The sequence below is a fragment of the Cebidichthys violaceus genome, unplaced genomic scaffold (genome assembly GCF_023349555.1).
Source record: "Cebidichthys violaceus isolate CVI_PGR_0920_01 unplaced genomic scaffold, fCebVio1.0.p SCAF_21, whole genome shotgun sequence".
NCBI classification, from domain to species: Eukaryota; Metazoa; Chordata; class Actinopteri; order Perciformes; family Stichaeidae; genus Cebidichthys; species Cebidichthys violaceus.
The window spans coordinates 10,484,447-10,505,765 of NW_027176384.1; the positions used below are offsets into that span (position 1 = coordinate 10,484,447).

Here is a 21,319-nt window from a genome sequence, read left to right on the forward strand (position 1 = left end):
GCTCCGCCGGATAATTGGGATGGTAACTCAATTTGAGGTAGACGGCAATTAGACTGATGTGCTGAAATAAAGAATGTCAAATCTCAAATATGGAATTCTTTGAATTAGTGTATTTACAGCAGAAATGATTGCAACTGACAGAAGATGAATTGCCTTAAAGTTTTATCAGTCGATTCACCTTTTAAGTCGTTAAATACGGATTGGACCGCGATTCGTTTTTTTGACAATTGCTCAAGAATGCACACGCTGATTGTGACAATTTCGCAAATGTCAAATAGGACGGACATGTGATGTAAGCTGCAACATGACCGTGAGGCGGTGATCCTAGTTCACAATGCATTCACCAGAATCATTGCATAGTGATGCAGAGACATATTGGCCGCGCGCTGAAATGCATTTGTAAGCTTTTATTTTCTGCGCATATGCTTCGTCCAGATAGGGTGACGGTGCTTTGAGATATTCTAAAGCAGTTAATATCTGTATTCTCCACACACCCACCCATCAATGAATCACCTCTCTCTCTCTCTCTCTCTCTCTCTCTCTCTCTCTCTCTCTCTCTCTCTCTCTCTCTCATATATCCGTGTGTCTGTCTGCTCACTTTAAGCACTTGCTCCAGCTTTGTTTTGCCGGCGACGCGTCATATCACCGAGCGGGCCTCTTGCCAATAGTCATACCTAACACGAGTGATGCCACGACGCTCGCATCAATTAGGCAGAACAGGACGAGAGCATGGCAGCACATCAATATTTATTTCATCTGCATATAAATGGGATTGGGTTTTAGGGAGCCATTTGCTGATGAACCTCTCCCTCTCCAGAGCTCTCTCGCAGACACCACTCTTGTAATGTGGGGGGGGGGGGCTACAAGAGGAGGAGAAAAGAGCTGAGGTATAATAAGATCTAGGGAAGAGGAAATATCAAGGCTGAAAGAGTGTGTTGGCAATGAGGCGGCTCAATTTGTTATCTGGCAGCTTAGGCTTCTGAAACCCGGCGCACTGCTCCGTCTGTAAACATCACCGGAGAAGAGACTAATTCAGAGAGGTCAGGGGTCGATTTCTGGCAGCTCACTGGCCCCGGCACTGGGAGTAATATCGCTGGGGTTTTGACAGTGATGCTGATGAACCGCGGAGCAAGAAGTCACGTCCGCGCAGGCCTCTGAGCCGGAGACTCAATCGCATGTCATGCTGCGTGTTTCCCACGTGGCCTCGGGGCGACTGGTGGGGGCACAGCCACAGCCAGCGTGGGGTGTCTCCGCAAGACTGCATGCATTTTGTGTCCAGGCCTGAGACTGCAAGAGGAAGGAAAAAAAAAAGAAAAGAAAAGTTGTCTGTTTAGAGGGAGATGTCGGCAAACCAGTTGATGGAGCTGTCCGTGGGAGTTTGAGTCCTCTGCAGCCTTCAGCTACTTGGGTTACGTGAACCAGCATGCAACAGTGATGGGACGTGACAGGTGGAATTTCCCCTCGTGGTGCATCGAAAAGAACAGAAAAGCTCAACTTGTCCTGCTAAAACACGAAAACAAATGTGTTTACACAAGTGCTGCAGCAGCTTTTTCATCATTCATCAGCCTGTTGATTCATTGATTGGTTTCCATCGGTGGGGTCGTTAAATAGCTTGTTTTTGGGTCACGTGTTAGCAGTTCACATCCGCAGTAAATGACTTTATTCTCAGTAAAAGTGAAACGGAAGCTAAGAGCGCCTTTAGCTTCTGTACTGTGACACATTCTCACAGAGAGAAGGAGCAGGTGAGCGGCGAACAGCGAGATAAGAGAGATTTAAATGAAATCCTTTACGTGCGATTGATTTTCAACCGGCCTTTATGTCGAGTGCTGTTTTGCCCAAAAAGAAAACCAAGCACTTCAAGGAGCCCTCGACAATAGATGGCAGGTATAGATCAGTGGTGGGAAAAAAAACAACAAGCGTTTCTGTTTCCAATCAGCTGTTCCGCTGCAGCACTTCAAGCTGAGGTCAATTTCCTGCGCCGACCCTTCAGTGGAACCGAAATTGGCCTTTGAGTTCACGGCGTGAGAACCGTCTCTCTCTCGTGTTTTGGTTACCTATACTTACACGCAGACGGGTGTTCAGCCTCTCATCGTTACCTCCAGACGAGTGACCGCTGCCCAGATTGTAATTAACCTCTTCTCACACGCAGGGGAATCAATGAGCTGCTTTAACGCAGTCATTACGGGTGAAATAGACTGGCCTGTTTAAAAGTAGTTTTTTCTTGACTCACTCTTGCTCTATTCGAGGGCTTTACAGGTAATCGTTACCTCTCCACAATTTAAAAGCCTCAGCTGATCAAGCCGTTGCTGTTTGCTTGCCTGACACTGCTGTGCTTTTTCGGTCTCTTATAAATCCACAGACGTTAACTGGTCCAGTCTGTTAATCCCTCGGCTTCTTTACAGACTTAGCTTTTAGAAAATATGAAGACTTGTGTTGAAAGTACCTCACGCCTGTACAACGTGAAGTACTTTTGCGTTCACTTGTTCGTTCGCATCTTGAAACCCCAATAATAAAAACAGAAAAAGTGAATGCGTAGGTTAAAGAGACAATCCAAGGCTCATGATGGCTGATTTGACCAGGGATCAACATGACTTTTCCTCTTCTTCATCAGGATATCGCTGCTTTCATCTGCATTCCTCTGCTCGCAAAAAAAATAATATATATATATATATATATATATATATATATATAAGGGCATTTACCAAAAATACCAAATGGCACTAATGAAAACAGCATAAATGTCAGGTGGGAGGCAGCGGTGAAATGCCAGGATGTACTGATATGATGGAGCGGTGGTCCACATCCGCCGGGTCAACAATAATCACTCTCAGAAAGGGACGGGATTGTTTGTTGGAGGAAACTTGAAGAACAAACTTTGTAATTCCCAGCCTGTGAGAGAAGATACTCAGAGCAGTCAGTCTGACGCCGGCTTTGAGTTAAGCACTGCAGCTTTTTTTTCTTTTTTTTTTCCCCCAGCAGCCTTTTATGTGTGCCAGCACCAGCGCTTTGGATCCAGTGCAGACAGCCATGGGCAGCCTGTGATTCGGATGTTTCCAGGGGGAGGGGGGGGGGGGACACAATTTGAGATGGTTGACCGGTTGCACTGGCTGAGCTGAGAGGGTTGACCTGGATGAGTTGTTTACTCACATGGTGACATGCAGGCAGGAGCTCACAGTATATGTGTCAATTGGAACTAGCAGTAGAACAAATCATCAACAGCTGTTTTTCTTTTCATTCTAAAATATTCGGCTGAGAGACGGTAAAAAGCTACATAGAGAGCTGAGGTGAGTCGAGTGATGGTTCTCTGTGGTGTCATCACTTCACATCACACACACACACACACACACACACACACACACACACACACACACACACACACACACACACACACACACACACACACACACACACAGCCATTGAGCCCGCTGTTCTCTCCACAACAAATGGTGAGCCGAGTTAAGACTAACATTGAACACGTAGCTTCATTTCATCCCTATGCAAATGAGAAGCAGTTGATTTGCATGATGCATCTTCAAACTATGCAGATGACCTTTTACTTAGGACCACGTCCCAGATACTGGCTGCTTCATTATGCACTGGAGGCACCGAGGCTTCCCAACACATTTCCCTCCTCCCCAAAAGCTTCCTCCGCGCAGCCACGAAACGCTGCTGCTTGTTGAGCGGAGAGCTGCGGATGGATTCCTGTTGAGAGGACACCCCCCCCCCCCCCCCCCCCCCCCAGATGTTCTCATCCAGAGGGCCCGTGTCGGCTGTTTGTGTGTTTGTCTGTGTGAGCTCTCCGTTGCATCTTGCAATGTATTGGTTTGTCCATAAAAGGCATTATTCTGCTGGAGGGGGGGATGGGGGGGGGGGGATGTTAACTCAGAAAAACAGCTCTCCGCTCTGCTCAGTAAGCTCTGATCTGGAGTCAGGCTGCCAAATGCAATTGGGTGAAGAAGAAGGGCCTTTGAAGTTTTGCCGTGATTGGCTGTGTGTGGCGACTCTTTTGACAGCGCAGGTTGCGTCGAGGCGGCGGTTGTTGAAGCTAAAGTAACTGTGGAGGTCACAAATCTGAGATGTAAACGTGTGTGTGTGTGTGTGTGTGTGTGTGTTGAGTGTGAGTCAGTGGGAAAGAACTAGTAACTAGTGTGTGTGTGAAAAGAGAAAGACTTGATGGATTACTTTCTGCTCTTGTGAATGCAGTGTGAGTTTGTGGTTTTGTTTGTTTGTGTGTGTGTGTGTGTGTGTGTGTGTGTGTGTGTGTGTGTGTGTGTGTGTGTGTGTAATCAGGCCAACGTCACTGTACAGGCCTCCTGCAGTTTCCCCCCTTTTTAAAATTAAATCCCGAGCAAACATTTCATCGACATTTCCCCTCTGAGCCTCACATTGTCACAGTTCATTAAAGCATAATTAAAAAGGAATATTCAACAGCTCACCACTTTACCCCATTACACTCGCTAAGGAAACATTTACATAGAATATCATCTCGGCTCGGTTTTGCTCGCAGAAAGCCACGCAAAGCGGCTTACGCGGCCGCCGTACCATTTCCCACGATTCATCTCTGCACAGCGCAAATGAACATAGCAGGGACTGTGGGATATGCAGAGTGTGATTCAGCAGCAGCATTTTTAATCTTTCCTCCATCAGCTTCTATTAGCGGCGATGCCGAGCTCAGCAGACCGGAGCGCTCCCGGGCTTCTGATTGGGTTAGTTCAATTAAACCGCGGCCCCGGCAAAGGTGCAACGAGAGCTGGTGCTGTAACTGTGACAATGCTGAGGAAGGAAGCCCGGTGGCGGCCATTGTGGCTCGGCTATTAGCTGGCGACCTATTTATTTAAATGAGCCTCGGGTTCCTGTAACTTGGAGTCGCTCTAACTCAGCCGTCGATGGTCAAGCACAAGGGCATTGGTTCGGTTCTCGTTAGAGATGCAGCGATACTGATGCTGGACCGATACCGACTCAAGTATCAGTGTCAAAGCCTGATGTTGCCTTTCACTTCAAATCATGATCTCAGTCTCCTCCACGCAGCGAGACAAACACTGGCATCGTATCGGTACTAAGTATGGACCAAAGCCCAGGTACTGCTGTCGGGATCAGGACTGAAAAGGTCAGATCGGTCTGTCACTAATAGGGTTGGGTACCGAAAACCGGTGCCAATAAGCCATCGAAAACCGATTTTGGTGCTTCCTTTCAGTGCCTGAGCCGATTGAAATACTGCCACCGGTGGCCTAAAACGGACGTTACAGCCAACATAAGCATCACCTCACTATACGACCGGTGCCTACCGGACCGAAACGCAACGCAGATTTCGGTGCTTCCTTTCGGTGCCCGAGTCGACTGAAATACGTTCGGTGCTTCCTTTCGGTGCCGAGGCAAATATGCTCATATTTCTGCAAAAGAATTGCTGAAGTTTATTTATATTTATCTAAGTATACTGTAAACTGTTGTTAACAGTTAATATATTGTTCATAGTTTGAAGTTAAAAAGTTTGAATCTGTATTTTGAAGCCAAGTGTTTTGTATGTATTTATATTCATAGTATACTTCAAACAGTTAATATATTGTTCAATTTGAAGAAAACAAATTGCCTTGCCAATAAAAAAAAATCCTTTCTTTAATGTCGTCAATCGTCGTTTTGTGTGTTTGTTTTTTTAAAGTATCGGTTCAGGCACCGGTATCGTTTTAAAAGTATCATTTTAGCACCGGTATCGTTTTAAAAGTATCGTTTTAGCACGATTTAATACTTTTCTTGTTGAGAACAAAAATCTACAGGGGTTAAGTTATTTATTACTATATACCAATACAATAGAACAATACAACTCAAATAATAATCGCAATCACAATTTTAAATATCTCCTTACATGGTCATCAGTCATGCTCCTCTCATGTCCTGATGTTTATAGCTCGCTAGAGCTAAATGGCTCCATCACGGGACCTTTAAATAAACGGCCAATTAAGAAAGGAAATATCGATCTCTGCGGGTCCCTTCCTCTCCAGCTCCAGCCGACCGTGTCGTCTTCTCTTTGTCTAGTTTATTTTTATGCCCCTCGATTTGTCCCAGCTTTATTCTCTCCCCTCATGTCTTCTCAGCACTAATCATCACCTCTTTAAGCTCCAGGAGTTTCAGCGCAGGGATCCACATGTTCTTCTGGTTCTAGTTATTAATACAAATGGAACATACACGTTGTCTGTGTGATGGATTTGTTCTACCCGGGTCTAGAAGTTAATCGCGTAACGGAGTGAGATTTTGCTCCTCCGGGTCGTAATGACGTCTTCACTGCGAGATGGAAGTAATATTGTTGTCAAGGCAACCAAACTGTTGAGCAGCGGGTTTGTCTGCTTTTTAACCACTCTGTCCACTTCACATGCCTGAGAGCCTCTGTCTGTCAGCGGGGACGGGTTCCTTTGTGTCTTCACACTGTGGAAGGCGGCGGTTTGACGGGAGACGGATCCTCGTCATGTTTAAAGCGAGGGGGGGGGGGGGGGGGGTTACCGCCACTGTGACATTAGCATGTTGAGTCTGAATGCACTACTCCACCAGTGGACCACGGTGAGGCTATTTCACACTCTCTTGGACTCCAAAGCTGTTCTGTGGGAGCAGCTTTGGATGAGCTCGCTGTGTCGGCGGCGTCTCCCTGCTTTCCATTCCCCGCCGTGCAGACGCCCACAGCAGTCAATCACCTTATCTCGCTCCTCTTTAACGCTCAATGCCCTCTTCTTAAGCGGCCTACCCTCAGCTCAACAGTGAGGCCGACGGCTTATGACTTAAACACTCGCATCGGATCCGCCCCCCATAATCGGGCCGATAAGCAAAGCCCAGGTGTCGGTATCGAGACTGAAAACAAATTTTAATTCAACGTTAAATACAACTGGAGCTGTTATGCTAGCTTTATTAGATATGTCAAGATGGTTCTTGATTGGTTAATGTCAAAGTTCAATAGCTACACTGTTAAAGCGTTGGACAAACGTAGCTTTCAGATGACGTGCACCACTTCTATGTGATAACAAGCTATGTCTGTGGTATAGAGAGGTGGAGTGGAATGAGTTCATTCCGTTTTGATGCATTAATGGCTGGCCATGTAACGCAAGTCACAGTAAAAGCTTGTGTAGGTGTCATGAAGCAGCTGGAAGCGACGCGGAGCGGATCTATGAATTGAGTCAGTTAATGTTGGCACTGGAAACTTAGTGAATGACCCAATTAACTCAGGAACTGTAACTAAAGACGTGTTAATTGCCCCCACGCTTTTCACTCACATCTTATCATCACATCCCGGTTCGGGGTCTCAAAACAATTCTTAGAGTGCAGAATCTCACGGCGTTGTAGTCTGTAGTAACTTGAGATGCTCTGTAAATCACATGAACACCCAACATGAATACAGATGAGGAGGAACTGCTGTCTAGATCAAGCTTTCTTGATCTGCTGACCCCTTACAATATGTTCTACCTATATCCATACTAGAGAGGTTACTTATTAGCTTTTACATTAGACTATGGCAGCAGTGATGGTGGAATTTGCCATATCCAGTTTGAAAGAGGAGTTCAAATGTGCAACTGTAAGGTCAGTATATGAAGCCGTTTAAGATGTTGTAGGTAAGGTGCATCGTGGGCTTTTTAGGGAGGAGGTCACAAAGCCTTTAAGGGTGAAACGGTTGTCGAGGAGATTCAGAGGCAAGGCTGGGCAGCGAAAAGACCGTCTCTCTGTAGGAGTCGTATTTTAGGTGAAACCTTTAATTCACTTCCACATTCCCCAAATCGTGCCCCACGTGCTCTTTGTGTTCAGGCACTGTTCAGTGTGTGAAAGAGGCTTTTCTCAAGGGTGATATACCTGGAGACATAACCTGAGTGCTGAAGTACTTAGCAGCAGCCGCAGCAGCAGCAGCAGCAGCAGCCAGTGGCTTTTAGCTGAAACTGCCACTCTTCAGTGTGAGCAGCCAAATTTAGCTCTGTGCTCTGGCAAAGGTAGGGATTCAGAGGTTTAGATGCTTGAATATAGCTGACTACAGGGAGAGCATGGTGTTACCGGTTTGATTGTTTAGTTGATTTATAACAGCACAGCATGATGTCCACTGTCCCGGAATATTACGTTTATTTTCTGAAATGGTCCCTGCATAAAAAAATACATTTAAAAAATACATAATTGTATCAAGTAATCCTCCTCTCACACTGTCCTAAATTGCGATACATCGTTATACCGCTATGCAGCGCTTGCTAGAAAATAGTGCTTTCCATGAAGACACCGTCACAGTTTTGTCAACAGTTGGAGGGAGGGGGGGGGCGCGAAATTTGACGTAGGCAGCCACCTCGTAATTCTCCATATGCAGGAAAAAGCCCTTTTTACACGGCCTCCGTAGGAATCCTCACCCGGCGGCTGCGCATTGACAAAACACCACACTGTGCGGATTGATCTTCTTCAGACATCCACCCTCAAGAAAACTATGTTGAGCTTTTATTCTGCCGTATCGCACACACACACACACACACACACACACACACACACACACACACACACACACACACACAGGCTCATGTGGTGAAATCCGTTTGCAGCGTTAGCGGCGCTCGGTGCTGCGGCGTCTCCTGCGGCGTGCGCGCTCTCTTTAAAGCCCTCAGTAGGAGGATCGTCCGCGCTCGTCCCGTTCTCTGCTTTCCGACATGCATGCGGATTAGTTTGCTCAGTGGAGGTAGAGCACCTTGTGTGGTCACGAGCTTTTATGAACAAAAAAGCAAAGGTTCAAATGAAGTTCAGCCAACTTTTTGGATAACCGGCGTTATTCCAGCGGATACAGATGTCAGGTGGCCGATGACTGCGCCCTCATGGTTCCACATATCCACCTGTACGTACAGTAGATCAGATCAGGGGTACAGAAAACTACATTTCCCGCAAGTACCTATAACCTCCAAAAAAGTGTGATTGGATTGGTCCCCTTTCCCAAACGGCACATCTGAACACAGATCACATTGTGATGGGTATGAATGGAGCCGTATGTGTTTGAAGGCCAGGCCGGTTCAGAGACGTGAGGCAGCAGTCTGCTCTCCGTGCTGTTCCCCATCAATCTGCTGCTTAGCGCGGCCGCCGGGCGACACGTGAAGGACATATTCCATTTCCTGCTCCGGCGGTAGTACTCTCAGCGTCCCATTCCCAGGCTGAAATGGACCATGTCCCCCGCCACACACACACACACACACACACACACACACACACACACACACACACACACACCCCACCAGGAGATGGATTCAGCACTTCAGAAACACACCCGCGTTTCAGGCAGCTGGTGGGCTGAGTGAATTTCCATGGAGATGGTCAGCACTAAAGCGACAGAAGGAAGGTGCGCTGTGTAATCACCTGTGGGGCTTGGAGAGCTGGAGGGGGGGAGGGGGGGTTCACACTGATTTGAGCAATTTCTTAAAAAGCAAATCACGTTTTTGGTTTTCTCTTTTCGGTGTAAAAATTTCGTGGCGCAACTAGAAACGGCAGCTGCTGTCTGAGGGGTTTGTTGTTTGTCTGATTCCAAAATACCTTCAGTCCTTCAAACATAACAACATCATACTTGGTCTGCCCTCTAGATCGACACCCGTTCTCTGATCTCATCTGGCGGTTTGGTTTTGTAGTAAAAGAGCTGAAACGTACGAAACAGTAGTTTAGTCTTTAAAACAAAACATTTCTCATTTGTTGAAACTGTAACTACCCATATGTGACCTAATTTGTCTTGCCTGAATCCAACTGTGAAACTAACATTTCTATGTGATGATGATATCACATAAACCAAATTGTTCTGTGTGTGTGTGTGTGTGTGTGTGTGTGTGTGTGTGTGTGTGTGTGTGTGTGTGTGTGTGTGTGTGTGTGTGTGTGTGTGTGTGTATATAAACCCATCTGAAAGCCAGTTGGTTTTTATGGATTCCAGCACTTTCACCACAGAGTTGTTGGCATCCTACTCGTTCGTTGAGGACTAATCAACGGAGCACTCTGTGTGTGTGTGTGTGTGTGTGTGTGTGTGTGTGTGTGTGTGTGTGTGTGTGTGTGTGTGTGGTGGAACTGGCGAGGTTTTAAGCCCATCCTGATCTTTTAATTAGTCTGATTATCCAAACAGCTGTCTGCTGGCGCTCCCTCTGACTTAAATGCACACACACACACACACACACACACGTACGCACAGCGTGATGATGCTACACATGTGACTGCCGCTGGATGCCCTCAGAGCAGGGTGTGATAAATATTGTCTCCGTGGCTCTGATGACGGCGCTCGGAGCTCCAGGCTCACGTCGGCTCAAACTCCGCGCTGGAAAGTGTTCCGACCGAACTCTTCCGAGAGTGAACTGTGACGACGCTGCTGAAAGCCCTGCCTTTGATACTTACTGTGTTTTTATATGCGTGCGCCGAATCCATAAATTGAGACTTGGCAATTTGCAGCATTTGTTTTAGAATTCAAATAGTATTGACCTCACATTTGTCTCGGTAGGACTCAGCATTTGCAGTACTGGTGGCAGCAGCAGCAGCAGCAGCAGCAGCAGCAGCAGCAGTAGTATCTGCGAACAAAAAGTCGATACACCATGCATAATTCACCGCGCACGCACACATCATTTACATTGACAGGGGCAAATGAATAGGAGGAACATAAGGAACCGCCATGTCTGTAAAGTTGAGTGCCGCTCCATCTCGGCTCACAGGAGGAGACGCTCAGCTAGTTTGTGCCAGAGTCGGAGGCAGAGCAGAACCTCCATCCCCCCGAGGAACCAGCTGCTCGCTTGGTTTTTCCCTCTTTTTTTTGACTCTCCACAGGCTGCTCACTCTCTCTCTCTCTCTCTCTCGCTCTCTCTCTCTCTCTCTCTCCCGGCCTCCCAGGGGAATTACATGACACCTGCTGAGCTTAGATGTTGGATGCTCCTGCTGTACATAGCAACAATGATTCTCATCCAACCATCTGTTCAGGAAGCCCGCTGTAACGGCCTCTAAACAGGCGAGGCGTGCTTCTCAAACATGCGAGGGGACGAGTCGTTTTCACGTCGTGGGAATAAGCGCGCGAACTGTTCACCGCCGCTGGGATTGTCGTCGTGTTCCGCTGATCGGCTCGTGCACCGGAGTGGACTTTCCCCGAAGGCTCTGTCAACCTTCAGCCTCGGTGGCCTCTCCCCTCCCCCCCCCCCCCCCCCCCCCCCGACATGTCACGATAGCTGTGAGAACTGATGAGGAGCAACCCTCGAGAGAGAAGCGAGCGTCCCATTTGTTGAAGTGACCTCCTTCGCCCCTCGTACGCCTCACTGACTCCAGACCAGTGGTTTCGGCTTGCCGGGGCTGGACTCTGGCGCTGATGTATGTGCGCACACACAAACGCATCTATTTTTGGATACATTACCAAATATCGGCCCCTATTGAGTGGAGAGCTGCTGTTTTCTAACTGCTGCTCAGAGAGCGGGAGAGGAAGCTCGTTCTGACGTACTTAAGCTCTGACGGTTGAAGTTGAATCAATCTGATTTATTCGGGACCTACGATTAAACAAAGAGCGCTTGTGAGGCTGTGAAGACTCAGATCTGTGAGATTTATTCAGACAGTTAAAGTGCTTGATGGATTTTTTTTTGACGGGGAGGAGAAACCAAACTGGTGATGCTCGTCATTCAAACATGTCAGCTAAACCCAAAATATGAAGAAGGCTGTCTTTCGCTCAAGTTCACAACCAATATAGCAGCAAAGTCTAAGAACTCTGACAGTTTGGAAAAAGTTGAACTTGTGTTTTTCATTTGCATGTTATATAATTCAAATAAAATCCAACTTCTATACTTTGATTAAAATGTAATTGATTCACGCGTGGGGGGGGTTAAATGATTTTTGTTAATAACTGAACAAGTTTGGGAACATTTGGTTCAGGTCATTTATCAAACAAAACAAAATGTGCTTCTTCGGCGTGAGAATGAGCTGCTGTGACGGTAACGAGGCCACTTTATTAGGTACACCTGTTCGATTGCTCGTTAACTCAAATATCTAATCGGCCAATCACGTGGCAGCAACCCAACGCATTTTAGACACGTCGACATAGTCGTGACTGTGCTGCTGAAGTTCAAACCAAGCGTCTTCTCACAGAGCAACTTTGGGACGATGTGGTGGAGCGGGAGATTCTCAACTTCTCAAAGGACACATCTTAAGTAAAGGACAAAAGGCTGCACACTCACTATTTTTTCCTCTGCTTTTATAGCTTCAACTCCTGATGTAACATCACATTTTTCTCACATTTTTTGGAAAAACAAGCCGTGTGCTTGGACTTGCAAACATCCATACAAGCACATAAATAAAGAAAAGAATATATGTCATTATTAAAGGAACAGGAGAAGAGAAGAGGGAGACAAATGGGAGAGATTGCATCATCAGAATGGGTGAAATCTGAGACAGGGAAGAGTCACAAGAAAGTCACCGGTCTCTAAACGAACGGCAACCTAATTAGGAGGAATTCTGTTCCTCTGGAGTGAGACAGCAGCGCTGTGTTTCACTGAAACACTGTTTAGTTTCGCTGTGTGGTTGTTGACAGTGGAGGAAGGTCAGATCCAGGCCATGTGGACGCAATAAACCGAGAAGGGGGGGTGGCAGAGAGGGGGGGATGACTTTTAATCTGAGAGAGGCTCTTAAAACGGATGCAGTGCCGGGTGCTGCAGATGGGGGGCATCGTAGGACCTGAGAACCTGGAGGGATCCAAGAGGGGGAAAAAAAGAAAAAGAAGAAGGGATCTCGGCGAGATTGGTCCCCACCGCCAGAGCCGCGCTTCAACGGTCGCTCTCCCTCACTCGCAGCAACACACACACACACACTTCTCCCCTTTCCCGCTCTCTCTCTCTCTCTCTCTCTCTCTCTCTCTCTCTCTCTCTCTCGCACACACTCTCTCTCTCTCTGCCTCGGTGTCTCTCAGTCACTCGTTCTTCCGCTCTCTCCCGTTTCATCTCTCCACACGGCGGAGTGCAGAGAGAGGTGAATCGCCTTTTTTTTTTTCTCCCTCGGGCTGCCTGGCTGGCTGGCAGTGGCTACATTTGGGGCAGACAGAGACAGAGTTGGGGGACCCCGAGGGACAGGACGGTACTCGGAGAGGAGGGGGGGGGGGGAAGAGACACCAACGTGGGAAGATCCAGCGCAAGATTTCCTCCAGCGGAGATTATTTTGCATCACAAAAACCTGTGGAGAGAGGGATCTGACAGTGTACTGGCTGCTCAACCGCTGTCCGCACAAGAGGTGCCATTTAGCGTGTTAATTTGTGTGTGTGTGTGTGTGTGTGTGTGTGTGTGTGTGTGTGTGTGTGTGTGATTCTGAGTCTGCTCACCTTTTCAGTATGCAGATTCATTGGCTTCCTCTCTCATGCAAATGTGGAATTGGCTGCTCCGCGTCTCTGACTGAGACACAGACAGAGCCGGCCCCTGTAATTCAGGTTTGCATGATTATAATGCAGCGCTCCGGGAATTAGTTCAGCTCTGATGGAGTAAGGCATGATGTGTGTGTGTGCGTGCGTGCGTGCGTGCGTGCATTTCACACGACAGAAGAACCAGAAAAATTCCCCCAATATGATGGAAAACTTCCAAAATTAGAATGTGCCTCTGTTATATTTCCTTTTCATTTCCTCCACCTTCTGTCTGAGCGCTTTCACAGTCCATCTCTAAAGACTGTCTACACACGTGTGTGTGTGTGTGTGTGTGTGTGTGTGTGTGTGTGTGTGTGTGTGTGTTACATGTATGCTCTCCAGCGTATCATGCTTGGATGTCACTGCTTCAGGATCACGTAGGGGAAAAAGACAAGTGTGGGGTGGTGGGGGGGTGGGGGGGTGCTAAATGCTACGTGGCACCGTGCCAAGTTGCCGCTTTAAAGAGGATGTTGAAGGTTAGCCGAATGTCTTCTCAGCATGTGCAGCCTCTCCGTCTGTCTCTCTGCTTCGTTCCTTCTGTGCGGAGAAGGACGAGTGTGCACCATGAGGAATCCCTTAAGTAACGTCAACCCCCCCCCCCCCCCCCTCCACTCATCCATCCCGTCCTGCCTCCATTTGATATGTGATTGTATGAGTGTGGGGCGGAGGAGACAGATGGAGTATTTGTTGGGGGGGGTTGATGCTTGCTTTAGCTCTCTCCCCCTTTTTACTCCCCTCTGGGATTTGCCCTTGCCTTCCATCTCTCCTACATCCATTTCTCTGTCGTCCCCTCCATCACTTTTTTTTTTTTTTTTTCATCTTCTGTTCTGCTGAGCCAGCAAGATTGACTGGTTTAAAGTGGAAGTCCGTTCACAGGACTGGGAGTGCTGAAAGAGATGGAGAGGAAAGGGGAGGGAGGGAGGGAGGGGGGGGGGGGGGGGGACTCAGGTGAGGGAGAGGAGAGTGGAAGTCAGAAATAGCCCCCGGGGGAGTCCGCGGGTGATTTATATGTAGACATTTCTCCACACGTGTTTGGCCGCCGCTCCAATTACCACCTCCACCAATCCGTGCGCTGCCCTCGACAGACGCTGGATGGGAGAGAGAGCAGAGACCCGTTCATTAGCGTCGGCCGTGTTTGTTGATGGGGATTTGGAGAATTTCGAATAGTTTGCTGTGGATTTTCAGTGATTTCTGGGTCATTTGTCGCTGCAGTGTTCCTCTGCTCGCTGTTGAGGTTTGGAAACGGCACAGAAAAACTCGAGTGAGTCGAGCCATTTATTTCTGGGTAATTCACAAACACGTCCAGCTGTCCCCGTTTCTGATCAAGGGCTGGGCTGAGTAGGTTATTTCGCCTCAAACCATTCCTCTTCTTTCTGCGGGAGGAAAATGTCAGAGTGATTGATTTGAAGGGGGGGGTCTGATTCTGATTACTGACTCCTGTCCCTTGTGTTCCTCCAGGGGGCGTGATAGACAAGGACCTGCGTCACTACCTCAACCTGCGCTTTCAGAAAGGCTCGGTGGACCACGAGCTGCAGCAGATCATCCGGGACAACCTCTACCTCCGCACCGTCCCCTGTGAGTTACCCTTTTTCCCTCAACCTACCTTACCTTCGCTCCCTTCTCGCCTCCTTGAGGGAAGCACTCGGGGCCCTTTTGAGGCTCCTGTGTCAAAATCTAGTTTTGTTCATTTGCTATCATGGTCCATATTGCAGAGACCGTTACCATATCATGTTACACACAGCTGACGACCACAACTCGAGTACCACTAACTCACTTATTCATTCTATGGGACGAGAAGGCCTCCTTTCTGCGTGGTTCAGCTGGACTCACTTTCAGTACCTGGTCCTTTTCTCTATGTCGTTTTCCACTGAAGATGATAAATAAATACCCCCACAGGGAAGGCGGGATTCTCAGCTGATCGCCATAGCCGGGTGACACTGCCGTGACATCATCTTCAACCCGACATTCACAGGAACGTCTGCACTCTTTACATTTTGCGGCAACATATTTTAAAATCTTACTCGAGAATTAGGATCTCTTATTGACGATGGCGTGGCTATTTAAAAGTGGCAGTTTTTTGTTGTTGTTGTTGCAGATTGTACCTTGTCACGCTGGTGGCGGTCCTCTCAGTTTAATCAGTGGTCTGGCACCAAAAAAACCCCACTGCCACTACTAACCACGACTTTTGCTGATGAAAAACCAAAAAAAGAGCGAGTTGAGTTGAGTGGAGTTGGCAGCAGGCATGGGGGGTCCATTGACCCTTCACTAAGTACCGCCTCTCAAACGCAGACTGGCCAATCGTGGTGTAGCATCGTCCAGTTCCGATCAGGGTCTGAGGACTATCCTGCAGCGCTCCGTAGACTCAGGCTGGTTTTGTGGATTTGGAAGCCGCTGTGGCAAAACGTTGAACATCTAATGGTGATACTCGTTAACTGGAGAGCTTTGAAAGAGATATAAGTGTTGATGTAAAAACTTGTGGAGCTAACGTTAGCAGAGCAGCACATTATTATCTAACATTAGCACCTGTATGCTACGCTAGCTACTGATTATATACTGCATCTACACACGCTGCTGTTGGTTGTAACAGCGATTAAAGACGTACTCGGCTTCACAGGAGCAGTGTTGTTGCTGAGCTTCATTGTCTTCTGTCTGGATCTCAAGGTGATGCGGTGGTTCGCTTTTACTCTGTGATCTGTAGCTTTTAGCTTCTCTCTTTATCTGTTTATCTGTTTTCACTGCTGAATTAGTTTAACATCCTAGATGTATCCTAAAAACATATATTTTAGCCCCTTCTGTCTGCTTCTCTATGAAATTGCTTTTTAATATAATATTTATGCTAGAGAGTGCGGTTAGTGACAGTGTGGGCTCCATACTAACACTGACAGCTTGACTGCTAAGCTTGGCTTCGCAAATGGTCAATAGCCTCTCCCTAACGGGTCAATGTGACCATGCTCGTTGCTTCTCATTAACCCGTATCATTGTAATTATTAAGAGAGTATAGTATGCATTGAATAAAGTGTCTGAGACGAGTGAGCGATGAGGCGCCCTGCTCTTTCCCTCGCTGCCATTGGCTTCGGTCCCAAAAGTCCCATCGTCCTGTCCGCGTTGGTAATGAATTAGCTGCTGGAGTGTTGGTTTAGCTGGAATCAGTCTTGTCTGGAAGTTCGATTGTTGAGAATCAAGCGTCGACTGCAGCTCTCTGTCTCCAATTAGCCGCATTAACCGCATCACACAGTCGAGCAGCCCGCTTGTGTAGACAATCAAAGATACGATTTGGAGGGCTTTTTGGTTCAGGAAAGCATTCCAAACTCAATTCTTATATATGTGTGTGTGTGTGTGTGTGTGTGTGTGTGTGTGTGTGTGTGTGTGTGGCCTTTATCAGTCTTATTAAGCCCCCCGGTGATTATATGAGCTTAGACCTGCTGATGTTTAATCCATATTCTTGTGATTGCTGTTTGCCATGTTTGCTGAACATGTGCTCATCGCCATCAGTCAATAGGCTGCGATATTAAAAAAAGTGTCGGTTTGTGTGCGTGCGTGCGTGTGTGTGTGTGTGTGTGTGTGTGTGTGTGTGTGTGTGTGTGTGTACACGCTCTTATCTGTGTGTAGCGGAGTGTTAGCTCCGCATTAGCCCAGTCGTGCCATTAGGCCCAGCTGTCTGTTGGCTAACGCTCCCCTGAATCCTTAATGGAGGCGCATTCTTCAAGGCCAGGAGCACGCCGAATTCACTGGAGCCACATTTCCATTCAACCTCCCTCTCTGACCAGAATACAACAGGAGAAACTGAGGGGGGGGGGGGGCTATTTGTTTGCAACAGCAGCGTAATTTTCTCTGATAACCAGTCACAGAGCCGCTGCCGGTGAGGCATTGGAGAAAGAGAAAGAGGTGAAGAGTAAAGAGGGAGAACAAATGGGAGAACAAATAGAGGGGGAGAGATACAATAGGCGAGAGGGGGAGGGGGGGGGGGGGGGCGTGGTGATGGGACACAGACTGTGAGAGCCACATGAGTAAATGGACTGCAGATAAACTGTTGCACAGAGAGGGAGGTTAACTGATGCATTTATGAAGCTTCAACAACAGGCCTCAGTGCTGCTGACAGGAAGAGAGCTGGTCCTGACTGAGCTGGGCTTTTTATAGCTGACCTGTCTGATGGTCAACACATGGAGTTCTGTTTCAACACCTTTCCTCCTTTTTAATATATGCCGTCTAGGGCTGCACAATTAATCAAAATGTTATACTTGCAATGTTGAAATCACAGAAGGCTCAATATTTGTGAAATGTGTGTCAAAATATCATTTTAGATTTAATGGCCTTTTCCTGGCCTACACATCATAATCTTCAAATTTAAAGGAACAGTGTGGAGCATTTAGGGGCATCTATTGGCAGAAATGTAATATAGTATTAATAAGTATGTATTCTTTATAGTAACATCACCTGAAATACGAGTCGTTGTGTTTTGTAACCTTAGAATGAGCCGTTTGTATCTTTTTTATAGAGCGGTTCAGCGAGTCAGCCACACTGCTTCTACAGTAGCCCGGAATGGACAAACTTAACACTGGCTCTGGATAGGGCCATTCACATGTTCGTGTTTCCACGTCAGTTAGTTGCAATCTGCAACCTCACTGTTAGATGCCGCCGCATCCACTGCACCTTTTAAGGATACATCTTTGTGTACAGATTGCTGCAAAAAAAAAAACAACATAATCATTTCATGATCATTCCCTCTAATATTGCAAATCATATCGCAATCTCCAAAAAAGTAGACCCAACAGACCATCCTGGTCCTACAGGAGGTCAAAAGAAAGACTACAGTGAGTGGCATGAAGCAACCTTTAGCACAAAGACAAACTAGAGGCAGTTTGAAAGGGAACCCAGGAGCCTTGTTGGGATGTCAAGAACTTTTAATGTGTTGTGGACCACAGGAACCACGGTCCAAATTTAGTTCCTCGGTTACAAAAAGCCCTTTCGCCGGAGGTAAGCTTTGTATTGACTCAGGAACTATGCAGGTCGAGTTTGCTGCACTGACTAACTCTCAGCCAGACCTCATTTGAAAGTGATCAGGCTCGCGTTGTGATTGGACAGGTGTAATAGCAGTCTGTCAGCAGTATCATGTACCTCCGATCCTTCATCCAGATATATATATATATATATATATAGATTAAATGAATACCAGCTGTCAATAGGACTTTTAAAGGGCCATATGTGGACAAACAATTTCGAGAGATTGTCTTTTTCCCCAAGCAGGAGAATAAGACGGAACGCACGTATCAAAAATGTAGGAGCATGAAGACACATCGACGCCTCGTGAGCTCTATGACAAGCGATAAATCTTAAGTGAGACTAAGGGGCGAAGGAGAAAAGGCGAGTTCTACGTGATGGATCTGAAGTAGTTCATCAAAGAAATTTAAGCTTAACCCCCCGAGTGGTAGAGAGGAGAGACGGCTGACGGGCAGACGGTGGGAGAGCTGCCGCCACCCATACCAATGGTGGACGGAGTCGGCCGGGGCATCTGAGGCGGTGCCGGCTCTTAGACAAATTGCCTGGTTGAAATCCAAGGTCAAAGCGTTAATAGCCTGAGCCCATGTGAAATCAGGCCTATCGTCTGGTAATCCACATAGATTTGATGGAGAGGGGGGGGGGGGGAGGAATAGAGAGAGGAGAGGAGGCCGTGTGTGTGTGTGGACTAGTCGAGACACCTAAGTGGGCTACACCGATCTCCAGCGGTTGAATTATTTAGGGAGAATTGAACTGCAAAACACGGCAATGAAATATATAGATTTCTCTCGCACACACAAGTTTATAGACTGTGTGTGTGTGTGTGTGTGTGTGTGTGTGTGTGTGTGTGCGTGTGCGTGTGTGTGTGTGCTTTTCATTTGAAGCCTCCGGAGCCGAGCCGGGGAAAAAAAAACAAACACATTTTTAAACACTTTAAAGTATTTGAACTAATTTCCCAGCGTTTGACTCGGCGTGCATTTAGTGTAAAGACTCTCAGAGTAAATAACTTAAAGGCTGGGCGAATCGACTGAAAGATTAAAAACACAAGTGTCTCTCATGTTTTCCCCCCAAATACCCAATCAAATATGAATCAGCGCCGTGCCTCTTGATAGGAATATGTGATGAAAAGAAATATGAAGGTCATCCGGATTATGTAACTCAATACTCAGTTGTTCATGTGTTCATCAGCTTTGTTTCTTGTGTTCCTCTTGGTTGTCCCTCCTCTTCCTCGTTCTGTTCGTCCTTCACACACACACACACACACACACACACACACACACACACACACACACACACACACACACATGTTCATGTTGTTCTGAGCTCTTTCAGCCTTAAAGCGCTCAGTGGCGAGCGGTGGTCGTCTCTGACGCTCTGGCAGTAATAGAGCCGATGATTAGGAGGTCAGCTGCAGGTAAGAAGGTGACGAGATGCTCCGTCACTTTCCTCACTTTCTCTTAACCGCCACTAAATGGCCTCGCACACTATTGCCTGTGTCTGAAACCAGCCCTTATCTTCCGCTTAGTGCACCTTATTTGCTTTTTTTGCCGTTTTTATTCTTGAGTGAAATGTATGGATGTAAACGGAACAAAAAAAAACAGCAGTGTCCTTAGCATGCACCGTGTTCTACTTTTAGCTCATTTAATGCACTTTTTTGAAGCAATTTAGCGCAAATCAACAAAAAATAAAACGGCGATTGTCGAGGGAAAAAAAAGAAGCCGTTACCTTTTTAACCTCTCAGCATGGTGCTTGTAGGAATGCTGGCTGCACTGATAGTAGCTCGGCTAGCATGTAGAGAAAGCCCAGAGTGGCTCGACAGCAGAAGAGGGACCCTTAAACGGAACATCCCGGTGAACACCCGCTAATGGAAACTTAAAGTTTATGAAGGGTATGATTGGATGTTCCCACATCTGTCTTTAAAGCGCGCGGCTGCGTGTCTTATTCCACCGCGTTGCTTGAATCGCATCTTCCTGTCAGTCCTCAGGTTTATGCATGTGTTTGTGTGCTTTAGCCTTTACATGCATGCGTAAACAACATATGCCTGGATAGCAGGAAGTGCTGCTGTAGACTGTGAGTTAATGGGGGAGTTTGATGCCCGCGGGGACATTGAGTTTGCGTTAATGGCCGGGGCGACCGCGCGCAATACCGATGGCGCTCGCTTAATGGTAGCGAGACAGAGAGACACTGCGAGTCCATCTGTCTTTCCGCAGTTGTTGGTTTGATCGGCGCGGAGTCTCGCGGCATAGCAGGAAGCGCTCATCTCTGTGTCTTCTTTGCTCTTTCTCTCCTGCTGCTATCTTTGCTTCGTCCTTTTCATTAGCAGTTTTTTTTTTTTGGGCTTCCAACCTGTTTGGTGCGTGCATATGTTACAAACAACGCCTGACCCTGAGAGAGCACCCTTCAAAGCGGATCTCTGCGTGATGCTATATGTGAGTGGCCCCCTGTATTCTCTTTCCTCAGTTTGTCACACGTCTGCGGTCCTGTTTAATAGCCGGATGTCTGATGAATGACAGTAATAATCAGGGATAATAAAAAGACTAACAGCTCCCCGGTGCCCCTTCATTCATTATTTAGCATCTCTGTGAGGAACCTAATAATCGCCAGAAGTGTAAGTCTCCCAGACAGTAGGGGGCCTCGCTGCGGAGCTCTGAGCTGGGGCCCCAACGCGGAGATGAATGAGCAGCAGATTGAGGCTTTCAAGATAGAGGAGGATTTGAGGTGAATGGGAGGTTGGTTTGTGTGTGTGTGTGTGTGTGTGTGTGTGTGTGTGTGTGTTGTTGTTGAGTGAGAAACAATCACACCTGGTGTTTGTTTAGCATGTGTATTAATGGATCTCGCTCTGACAAAGGTGAGGCAGGTCAGACAAATACCTTTAGTGAAAAGCTCGCTCTCTGTCGTCCCTCCTTTTACTCTCCGTTCCCTTTTATCTCCCCTCACTTACTCATCGACTCA

General features: G+C 47.3%; 1 protein-coding gene across 12 annotated transcripts in view; it reads left to right on the forward strand.

The window, feature by feature from the left end:
• magi2a (membrane associated guanylate kinase, WW and PDZ domain containing 2a) overlaps nucleotides 1–21,319 on the forward strand; it is a 188,755-nt gene that overhangs the window by 37,051 nt on the left and 130,385 nt on the right. For 11 of the 12 annotated variants that reach the window (XR_011103532.1, XM_068717292.1, XM_068717295.1 and 8 more), the window contains exon 2: nucleotides 14,831–14,947. Coding sequence is in view for 10 of the 12 variants with exons in the window: in XM_068717292.1 (XP_068573393.1) it covers nucleotides 14,831–14,947 (117 nt within the window). In the remaining 2 variants the exon portion in view is untranslated. Of the gene's footprint in view, nucleotides 1–12,893; nucleotides 13,210–14,830; nucleotides 14,948–21,319 lie in introns of those variants that run through there. The other variant, XM_068717299.1, reaches the window with a different exon arrangement.